This window comes from Lolium rigidum, chromosome 4 (genome assembly GCF_022539505.1).
Source record: "Lolium rigidum isolate FL_2022 chromosome 4, APGP_CSIRO_Lrig_0.1, whole genome shotgun sequence".
NCBI lineage: Eukaryota > Viridiplantae > Streptophyta > Magnoliopsida > Poales > Poaceae > Lolium > Lolium rigidum.
In genome coordinates, this window is record NC_061511.1 from 96,442,440 (window position 1) to 96,454,395 (window position 11,956).

At 42.4% G+C, this 11,956-nt stretch overlaps 1 protein-coding gene across 1 annotated transcript; it reads right to left on the reverse strand.

Moving 5' to 3' along the window:
- Nucleotides 1–2,146: 2,146 nt before the first annotated feature.
- LOC124647370 (putative pentatricopeptide repeat-containing protein At5g08310, mitochondrial) lies at nt 2,147–7,395 on the reverse strand. Its single transcript, XM_047187326.1, has 3 exons — nt 4,757–7,395; nt 2,521–2,846; nt 2,147–2,366 (listed from the first exon to the last, which is right to left on the reverse strand). Exon 1 carries the CDS (start codon nt 7,393–7,395, stop codon nt 4,894–4,896), a length of 2,502 nt encoding a protein of 833 aa, XP_047043282.1. The 3' UTR covers nt 2,147–2,366; nt 2,521–2,846; nt 4,757–4,893.
- Nucleotides 7,396–11,956: the final 4,561 nt, after the last annotated feature.

Genomic DNA, 11,956 nt, shown 5'->3' on the forward strand with positions numbered 1-11,956 from the left:
CCTACTGTTATTCTCCTTGTTCTAAGCGCTGCTTGGGTCACTCGCGCCATCAACGCAACTAGGCAAGTGTGCTCCAGCACGCCATGTAGCCTGTGCTTGTGCACCGCACCTGTCGGATACCCCATGATGAAAGGCCATTCTTCGAATACCTCATTTATGATACCCCATGATGAAAGGTCATTCTTCGAATCGACCTCATTTATGATCTTCTGTAGGATGATGCCCATCTCAAGGTATGAGGTTCCATCTTCTATGTCCTTCTCATCTCGGATAGATGATGTAGTTGATCGTCCACTTGGTTGAACGGATGAAAACACTGATGGTACCAGTGACCGACCGTGTGCATAGTTATGGGATCGGGGTTCAATCCGGTTTTGGTTGGTTCCGAAACATAATTCGTTCAAGGGTGCTGCTGCAACCGTGTGCATGGTCATAGGGAAGGTGTTGTCGACCGTGCACTGCATGCTGATACCGAGATACTACCTCCATCCAAAGACTTAAGGCCTATATTTTTTTCAGAAAGTCAAACTATGTAAAGAGAAAAAAATGTTGCTCTGCTGGTTAGGTGTGCGGGAGCGCAAACTAACCATCTGGGTTCAAGTCTTGAGGGCAACCCAGAATTTTTCTTCTATATATGTATACAAAAATGCCAACGGGTGCTAGTGGTTGGGTTTGTATCTTTTTTTTTTATACCAGGATAGTAAAGGATCTGTTGCTGAGGAAGGAGATGGTTAAGGAGGTGTTGTAGCCAATGGGGCCAGCAACTACGAGCATAGGGACGGTGACGGTGAAGGATCTGGTGGTGGAGAGAACCATGCCGATGACGCAAACAAGGATCATCCATGTTTTGTTGTCAAATGATGGATATTACTACTAGACTGTTTTAGCAGTAGGGTAGTGCTATTTTTACAAAAATATACATTTATGAGTTACTAAAAATCTGTTTGAGGAAAATTCATCCATCTTGTAACATTTTCTGTAGGAATATTTTTATCCAAGTAGTACCTGTAGCATTACAAAATTAGGTGTATAATTCAACTATAGTTGTAGATGTAGCAGGGCAAGCAGAAGTGTTTTTCTATGTCCTGGCCGAAAATTGCACCGCCGCAGAACCAAAATTCTGCCATGGTAGAAAAATCCATTGCCACGACAAATACTTTTCTCTTCCACGACTGAGAATTACAATGAAGCGGCAATAATCCATTGGTATTGCAACTTGATAGTTCTAGGAGTAGTTGGAGTAGGAGTACACTTCCTCTGTTCTTTTTTATGAGACCTTTTGGAACCCTTAATTGGCTTGTCAAAATGTTTTATAGAAGGGAACGGGGGGAGTATATATATTTTTTGAATATGTACAACTATTATCCATGTTCCACGAAAATACATCCATGATGTAGCATTCCGTGGAGGTTGAAATATGAAAATTTAGGAGGCACACGAACGATTTTAACGCCAAACTGGATTTCCGTGAACATCATACCTATCTATACAGCCTTCTAACGAAACAAATTCAAAGACGAAGCATGTCCAGAATGGACTCTCCTTTGATCATTTCCACTAGTTAATTGGCACATACAATTCTTCGAGCAAGCTCAGATATATTCAAAGATTTGTTCCACACACAAATATTATCCCAATAAGATGAAGAATCGGATTGTTAGCTCGTATCTGCGCAGGGTGATTACAGCTTACCATTTTTTAGAGTAAATTTCAAACAGAGAAAAACTGCATGCTTCATGGTCTTAGTTGCGCTAAATCCTAGTTGTATTGTGTGTGGAACGTGACAAGAACAATTTATACATTTTTCAAAATTAAAATTATTTATTTGCAAAGAGCATGAACGGCACACAAAAATTCCAGAGTAAACCAAGAAATAGGTGAACCTAACAAAAGGTCAGGACCTGTTTGTTGCTAACAAAAATACCAAAATCCTAATGGTACAAGCAACAAGGGTAGTTATAAACTGTTCTAAATCATGCCACCTATGATGTTGGTTAAATAAGCCAAAAATCCTAGTTTTACTGAAATGGCAAATAAAGAATTTTTGTGTGTGAACATATATGCATTATATGATGAAAAAGGGGTAGTAAATGGAACAGTCTTTATTACCAATCTCATTATGTAAATTTGGGGATACATGGTGAGAACTGTGTATTCTGCTACTCAGGGATCCTCCTCCTCCTCCAAATAGGCTTTCGCCCTGTTTTATAAATAAAGCAACTGCTACTCAGGGATCAGAGGTATATTCTTCTCTGTACGGTGATAACTGTGAAACTGTGGATTTGCTATATCGGCAATATTTACCCTCTCTTTTATAAATCATTTTAGCAGCATACAGTAGAAGTTATCTTCAAAGGGCAAGTCTCCTGCAAGTTTACATGGATAGCATCAATTTTCATTGCATCATCTTCCAGCTCATCTATTTGACTATTTGTCAGAGAATCAGACTGGCATGTAGATTTTTACTAAGAAATGATTTAACCGTGTTGATATTAACTGCTTAAGAAACAATCCACTTACATCAGATTCCGCTGTCGCTGTTCCTACAACGATGGTCAAAGGAACATTTGATACTTCTGCTCCTGGCAACTGTAGTTGGTACATGTCGATCCCCCACAATCACTATATGGTGGACGTATGATCAGCCCACGAAACACAAACATTCCCTCCGACTCCATGCAGACACCATCAAGTGAGCACACTTGGAGTCATAAAATAGTATTCAAACAGTTTGAGATTGAGGACTTTTATGTGCATGCGTTCACTCATCATGAAATATTTCTAGTCCAAAATATCAGAAAACCCACCATCTGAAACCATAGCCCATTGTTACTTCAAGAAAGATCCTGAATCACATGAAAGGAATATAAGATAGACAGTTAATTTTATCTTGCAGCAGTACATAGTGTTTACTGTAAAAAGACTAAACAATAAAATGAGCACTCTTCTGGCTCTTATAACCTTCCAGGTTCCTAACACAAGCGCATCCAAATTGAGAACTTAACAATGCCAAAAGTCATGTACAGAACAGCATTTGTTTGGTGTATGTGCCTAACTCGAAGTTGCATCAAAGAAATAGAAACTATAATGTTACATTCAACTACACACAAGCCTGCAAAATCTAAAGACGTACCCGCTTCTAGCACAAAGAAAAAAAAATCCAGTATTTGATTCTACTCCTCGGTGTAAAACTATTTTATTACTGGGGGAAAGTGCTGGTTTCCGACTGTCAACGGTGAAAACTCAAATGGTTTTAGATCCTGGAAGTTTTCAATTGGAACTTTGAACTGGATATTACCAAAATTTGGTCGGTCGGTAGCTTACGATTATGATTGGAAACGTAAAGTGAAGTACACTAAACCAGAACATTTGTATATTCCATATAGCAGTGTCTCCAGTGAAAAATACCATTTTGAACCCACTGGTTTTTCAACCGCCACCCCCCCCCCCCGCGCAAAAGTTGGTTCGTTAATACACAAACAAGGTCTGGAGTCAACTAATCCCATGTTTTATTTGCAAGAGGTCAGAACGTCTCCATGTTATTTAGTTATAACTTACACAGAAGGTTACAAATCATGGCTCTGCCACTGCATCATATGTTTCTCCATGTCGTTGATGCTGAACCTGATCTTGAGGTTCTTGTCATACCATGGTGTAGAACCACAAGTCGATGGAGAGATTGCTTTGTACCCGGTTAGAGTCGCTAAGCGCTGTCTGGGAGCAGTCAATGTGGTTGGTGAGAGCAAACTTGCCGAAGACAACATTTGGAATTGACTGACTCCACTGGCCATAGTTGGACTTATGAAGGTCAAGAAAAACGGATATGTGAGCCTTGATAGTGATGAGCTGGATCTGGGAGGGAATGGTGTTGATGACGACTTGGGTGCCAAGCTCTGAAGGGGAACCAAGCTTGGAGAGGAGGTGGTGTTCATGGTTGGGAGGAGGATGGGCATCAGAAGCTTGAGACAGATAAGAGATTATGACAGGAAAGAGTCTGATACTATGATGGAGGCTAAGATGAGATTTAGACGTACACTCATTAGATTCATCTTCAGTCTGTACTTTATTCATGTACAAAACTGTGCATAACTAAGTAAGAGATAATCTAGCCAGTAGATCCATAAGAAACAACTTGGTATGGCCGTATGAGATATCATGCACTAAATTTAATGGTACCATGGTTCTGGTTTACATTCTGTCACCCACGAATATTCGAATACTGATTAAGAGAAAGTAGAATGCATATAATTTTTAACAAGGATTGAAGAATGGTAATGTAACACGCTAATTCGGTAAAGATCCATGAAGCAAGGGTCATCTGGAGACGGAGGGTATGGCTCCATGTAGCAAGGGCTGGCTGGACATGTCACCAGGGATCTTATCTAGAAACAAAGGTCCAGTCTAAACAATTACCAGATTGTGGAAGGAGTTAACCATTTCATATTTACTTCTACATTTTCATATGGTATTTGACTGAAGAAATGAAGTCTTGGAAACGACTGTGCCTAACCAGGATATCTAAACTGCACCCAGTACAACCAAAAGGTATCCATCCACTTCAGTAGCACAACCATGAGGACACCTACTGAAAACTATACTAATTTGGTTATGTTTACGTTAAGCCCCCAACCCCCAACAACTAACACAGAGGATATATGATACACGGTAAAAATCATGTCGTAATTTTGACAAGAGAAATATTTGCCATGCTGATATAGAGGGAAGTGGCCCCTGAGAAATGTCTTCCATATCATACCTTGAAGAAAAATCTTCCAACAGAAAGTAGTTCAATGCACAAAAAGGCATGTAGATCGAAGCAATGAACAATCTGCATAACTTGGCACCATAGAGCTGACACCATGGCTCATCCAAAACTCATGCCAGCACCAGATGTCAGTTGTTTTCATCTTTCTTGTGCATAATTTGAGCCCTTGAAATTAAACCTTTCTCTACAAGTATGCTGATATCTGGAGAAGTTCTTCCATCTTTAGAAAGCTCTTCAACTGCTTTATTTACTAGTCCTACCATCTTCAAATCATCACTGTGTGTCATGTCTTTTTGGAGAATCTCTTTCAAAAGCTCACATCCTTTAGTGGCATTTCCATTTGATATCAAACCATTTATAAAATATAAGGAGGAAAAGGTATCTAACTCAAAACCTTTCGTCATCATCTCATCATAGTAGGTCAGTGCAGTCTCTACTCGACCACACTTGCACAATCCATTTACAAAAGCGCTATAGGCTATCTTATTTGGAGCACAACCCTTATCACTCATTTTGTGCCACAAACCAATGGCTTCGTCAGGTCTTCCAGCAGTACAGAGTCCATCTATCAAGCTTGTATATGTAACTACTGTTGGTGACTCTTCTTCATCAACCATTTTATTTAAGCAATCAACGGCTTTTTCAATATTTCCAGACTTGCACCAAACATCAATCATAAGGTTGTAGGTAACAATAGAAGGAAACAGGCCCTTCTCCAACATCTCCTCCATAATTTCTTGTGCCTCATTCAATTTACCTGATATACGAAACCCATTTATCAAGATATTATGTGCTACCACATCAGGAAGATAATATTTGGCAGAAATGTCACGGAAGATCCCTAACGCATTGTCCACCTCACCGGCTTTACACAGTCCATTCATGGCAGCGGAGTATGTCACTATGTCAGGAAGAAAACCCATTTTGAGCATTTGTTCTAGAAATTCAAGGGCTTCTGTTATCCTGCCACTGAAGCAAAGTTGTTGCACCATCTCTGTGCAGTTCTTTATCCATGGTTTATGTCCATTTGTGCGCATCTCCCTCAGTAAATCAAGAGCACCATTTGGATCTTTTCTCCTGCAAATGCCATAAAATAACGAATTGTATGTGAACTCCGAGGGTATCACATGAAGATCCTTCATTTGGTTAAGCAATTCGTATCCTTCATCTAACCTATCTAAATTGCACAACTCATAGATCAAATCATTAAACATCAATAGCTTTCCCTTGCAGCCAAAGCTAACCATGTCCTTTATAAGAGCTAAGGCATCATCCAGCTTCTTAACCTTACAAAGGCCACACACAACAATGTTGAAGGAATCGGAGTTTGGCTTAACAACCTGACCAGTATCAACCACATGTGCACCAGCAGTCAAACCTTCACTAATCTCCTGAACACCACATATCATTGAGGTGAGCAACTGATAAGCTGCTTCTACCTGCCCGTGGTTAACAAGTCCTTCTAATAGCACATTGTACAGTGCGATAACACCGCTAGGCTTCAACTGCGCAGCATTTTCATTGATAAACGGGCCAACAATGGCAAAATCTCCTTCATCGCAGAATGCCTCAACCATCTTCTTGAGCAAGCGGACATCAGGAGCAACCTCACTGCCCTTCATGTCCTCAAATAATTTTAGTGCTTTTCCTGTTTCTTTGTCCTTGCAGAGACCCTCAATTAACACACTGTACATCGACAAATCGGCAACAAACCCATAAACGGCCATCTTGTCAAACATTTCAATGGCTTTATCGACCCTGCGCTGCTTTACAAACCCATGGACAAGCACGCTCAATGTCTTCTCACTTGGCCTCATCCCCAGTGCCTCCATCCTCCCCAGCAGCTCGACCGCCCCGTCCACTTTTCCCCACTTGCTGAAAGACACCGCCAGCATCGTGAGCACACGCTCGTCCACCCAACCACACTGGCTCATCCTCTGGAACACGCCATCGGCGCCATCTGGACGACCTGCATTGCAGTAGCACTGCAGGAGCGAGGTGAGCGTGTACTTATCAACACTTGCCTCACCACACGTCGCCACCATCTCCCGGAGCCTTGCCTCCGCATCGTCCGCACGGCCTGCCTTGGCCAGGGCGTCAAGAAGGCAGTTGAAGGTGTACGAGTTGGGCGCGCAGCCGAGGTGCACCCTCGCACCGTCAAAGACGAGCGCGGCGGTGTCAGGAAGTCCGGCGGCACCGAGGCAGCGGAGAAGGAACCCCAGCGCGCCGGGCGTCATGGAGCAGCCCGCGGCGAGCGCTCTAGTGGCGAGGCGTTGAAGGTGAGCGGATTGGTGGCGCGGCAGGCGTGAGGCCATGGCGTTGAGCGAGTAGCAGGAGTGGCGGAAGCCCGGCTGCTCGTCGGCCCAGCTGAAGAAGTCTAGCGCGTGGCGCCAGGAGGGGAGGCGCACGAGGACGGACTCGACAGCCGGAGCGGTGAGGTGGGCGGCGAGGCGGCGGAGGCGGTCCGCGTCGCGGGAGGCGCGCGGGCGAGCGAATTCGTCGAGCAGGTGGTGGGCGAGGTTGGACGGGGGCGCCGACGAGGTGTCCCCCGAGGGTGGAGCAACGGCAGAGAAGGACCGGAGGAAGGAGGAGGAGGATGCCGGCACGCGGGCGAGGCGGCGGAGAGCCATTTAAGGCGGTCGCAGTGGAGTGAGGTGGGAGGTTGCCGGAGCCGGCGGCGGGGACGAGCTCGTGCGAGTTTGGCACCCAAGGGTGAAAAAGTTTGAGCAAATTATGGAGGGGAGCTTGATTTAAAGGAATTCCATATGAGTTTTGAATACTAGGTTTCTTTTGTTCCCTTATGTGCACCGTTTTATTTGTAGAAATAATATCCCTAGGAAAGCATACAATTTTTAAGATTACGTTGTACTATGTTTTGGAGTAAATTTTCATCCACTCAAACCTCATGTTACAATTTTTCTGTTTTTCTAAGTCAAACGTTGTAGATTTCAGTAATACTACCTTCGATTCAAGGAATAAGGCGCCCTCGTTTTACGTGTTTTTTGTTTGACTAAGTATTACTTCAAATATATAAAGATTATTTGTATAAAATGAATATCATTAGAAAGTGCTTTTCAATACGAATCCAATGATACTAATTACATACGTATAATATAACCAAAATTTTGTTGCTCAATTTGTATGATCAAAGTTCATCTTAAAATACGTGTGCGCCTTATTCCTTGAGACGGAGGTAGTATACTACCTCCGTTTCAAGGAATAAGGCGCACGCGCATTCCAAGACGAACTTTGACCATAAAAATTGAGCAACAAAATCTTGATTATATTATATGTAATTAGTATCGTTGGATTCGTATTGAAAAGCACTTTTTAATGATATTAATTTTATACAAATAATTTTTATCTATTTGAAGTAATTTTTGGTCAAACAAAAAGCTCGTAAAACGAGGACGCCTTATTCCTTGAAATGGAGGTAGTACTTAGAATTCAACTATACATGATATTTTAATACTACGGTTCTGAAAGTATGACCAGAGTCTCACTCGGAAGGAAAAAAAACCGATTGCATCTATTACTAGAAGAAGTGACATGCCCGATGGCTAGAACCAAAGGCAATACCGCTTAGGCTGGCCATAGTGCCAGTATCATAGGTAGTATCATGCATACTAGGCCCACAAAAATGATGATGTGGCATGCAATTAAGGAGAAGAGATAGGATTAGAGTAACATAGGTAGATATTGTATCATAACGCACGTTACGAGAAAAGTAAATGCCAAATTAATCTTGTACATAGATTTACATTGAGATTCTACAAAACAATAAATTTAGAAGTTTATGATACTACTCTATAATACCACCCACTATAGAGATAGTATCATAGACAAGTATCATATGCATGATACTAGTATATGATACTATGCACTATGACCAGCCTTATGCAACAACGTCCAAAAAAACAGCTTTTCTAGAAACAAAGTGCATCGTCAGCATTTGGACATCAAAAAGAAAGATTAAATTTTTAGACTAGATGATATCCCACGCTTTGCTGCGGAAACTTGTAGAAAAATGTTAATATTAAGGTATGTTTGTTAGGATAAAATAGCTCAATAATTTTGCATGTGGCTGCTCAAATAGAAGGAATTAATTATTTCTAAATTTGTATATAACTAGTTGAATGCCCGTGCTTCGCCACGGTTCCCTACCTTATGCCTCGTGTAAAAATATTACATGACTCCCTACTTTATGCATAGTGTTACACATATTATACGTGTAGATAACACACGTAAACATTTAAGTACATAAAAAATAATCACATAATATTTAAAATATCTTAAGGTTTCATCACATAATTCAGTGTAATGAGTATAAAATGCAACGACCACCACATTACTACCTATATTATTTATTAAAGCCATGCGCCCGTGGTGCGACTAAGATATGCTCACACAACATTAGGAATGTTGTCTTCAACTTCATTTGCAAGGTACTTGAGTATGTGTATCAAAAAAATTCTTTCTCAACTCGTAACCATCCTGCACAAGTAATCTATCGAGTTAGCATGCAATTTTATTTTCATAAAAATATAAGAATGTGAATATAAGGTACTCACAGTGCAAATTGGATGAACACATCTTTTACCATCCTATAAAAGCATAAAAGTAAATAGTACTAACTAACCACAGACAAATTTCTGCAAATAAATGAAAAATATTATTATCTTAGTCATTAGAACAATAATAAAATAAATGTATTATAATGATAACCACACAAATCACATGTTGGGGCTTGTTGGTATTGAAATACTGTGAGGGTATTTCTGTGGCCAAAAATAAATATCAGATATCCATCCAGTTTGTGCTATTTCAAGAGCGTAATTTAGATACAACGAGTACCTTTGTAATTTTAATTGTACCTCTGTTTTGATAGAAGTTCAGAAAAGGGGTCCAAAATAGATACACGACGCTCATGTTTGTCGATGGTGAACAAGATGAAGTCCCCAACTAATACGTGTGGCAAATAAATCTGCAAATGGTGACCACTAAAATACATAAATCATGGTAAGAATGGACAAGGGACCTTGCACGATCAGATATTATTGTCTATCTTAGATCAACTATGCAAAAGTGTTGCCAACTTATTAATATTTGGTTTTGTGTGCCAACTTGATGCCATGTACCATCGAGCATCGCTGACTGAAATATAAGAAATAAAGTTGAAAACCATGGCAGTGACAATAACCATGTGAGTATAATAACTTACACAAAATCAGTCCATGTTGTGCACATGAGGCTCTATCAATAATTGTATCTTGCCGCATGCCACTACGTGCACAACCATGTTGAAATTATGCTTGTCCATAGGCTGGTCCATCCTGAGTATGTCTTGAATTTGCTTTAGAGTTAACCCTAGTGGATAAGGTTTGGAGCTTCACACTCATTCTTGCACATGACCACATACAATATATATACGTATTTATCATCTATAATTGGACACGTAAATACATTTAAATTACGAAAAATTTAGACATTAATGTGTAAAATAGTGGTCCATTGTTGACTATGGTTGGATAAGAATCCATCGTCGCATGTAAGACATTCTAAATTATCATTAGTCAGCAAGGCATCACCTATGTCCACAACTTGGTATTTCTAGTTGCGGACATGATCGATTCAACAAGAGCAAAATGTTCGGTGGTGCAAACATATGCTGCCATGATATATGTAGGTGTGCCCGATTAATTAGGTAAAACATTATCTAGCAAAAAGGAAAGGAGGATAAGCTGAGCGGAAAAGTACCTTTTGGAATAATCTTTATGTTCGTTTTTTGGCTTATTAATTATGTCGTGCAATGATTATTTATGTATGAACCTCATTTGGATTGGTAGAAGTCTTTGAATCAAGGCCCCCTTCCATTACGATAGCCTTAGGGCCTACGGAGGTGGCTTCTTTTGGAACATCGACATCTATTTCAATATTGTCCATGATCTGCAAAAGCGCAATTTTTAGAAATAAGTTGTTAAGATTGGCATATGGTCTAGCATGTGGAGATGGATATTTACGATCTCAGAATAACCAAAACATAATTATTAATACAATTTTGTAGGTCTAGCATGTTGGACATGATTGATTATTAGAAGGTACGCACACTATCCTGCTTTGGTTCCCTCTCCTTCCTTGCCGCCAGGAGGGGAGGGGGACCTCGTTTCTCCGTTTTGTAGCTAGGATAAGAGCATCTCCAACAGGCGCACTAAAAATTGGTGCACTATAGGTCGCTGCGACTGCGCTGTAAACGTTTGCCGCGCGCTGCTCTAATTTCCCCCCGCTGGACGCTGTATTATACAACGCGTGCTCTGGCGCGTAAAATGTTCCTTCCCCAGACGCTGTATTATGCAGCGCGCAGCGCGGCGCAAACATCTATTTCGATCATTTTTTATACGAAATAGATCAAATAAAACACGAAAAATTAACTGAAAATACGAAATATATTAGAAAATTTGACGGTACAACGACATTTATTTGAAAACTACCCTAATCTACTCCGAGTCCCAGTCGAAGTCCGACGAGTGGGTGGTGTCGAACACCGGAGTGGATGTCCACTCGAAGGAGGAGGAGGAGGAGGAGGAGGAGGAGGAGGAGGAGGAGGAGGAGGAGGAGGAGGAGGAGGAGGAGGAGGAGGAGAGGACGATCGCCGACAGCCCGGCGTCGTTTTTCTTCTCCTCCGCCTTCCTCGCGGCCTTCTCCGCCTTCCTCGCCGCCGAGGCTGGTCGCGGTCCGTCTTCTTCTTCGCCGCCGCCGCCTTCTCCTCCTCCATCTGCGCGTAGAACGCCTTCATCGCGGCGACGTCCTCCGGGAACTGCCGCGCCCACTCGAGGCGGAGGCGCTCGTCGCGCTCCGCGATGACGAGCCACTGCTCGAGCTCGCGCTGGCGCCGCTGCTGCTCGCGCGTGACAGCCGGCGACGGCGGCGCGAGCGCCTCCGCCTGCTCCCTCGTCCACACATCATGGAAATTCATTGTGCGGCGGGAGCGACCGAGGCGCCAGGCGACGGCATCGTAGGCGCACGCCGCCTCGTGCGCCATCTCGAACGTGCCGAGGCGGATGCGCTCCTCGCCGGAGCGGATCTCGGCATCGAAGTGGCCGCTTGGCCGCGCGCGAACGCCACGGTAGCCGGAGGAGGAGCGACGTTGGGGAGGCATCGCGCCGGCAGAGGTGGATCGGCGGTGCGGGCGCG

Coding starts and splice junctions, on each gene's coding strand:
- LOC124647370 (XM_047187326.1), bottom strand. CDS start 7,395: ATGGCTCTCCGCCGCCTCGCCCGCGTGCCGGCATCCTCCTCCTCCTTC.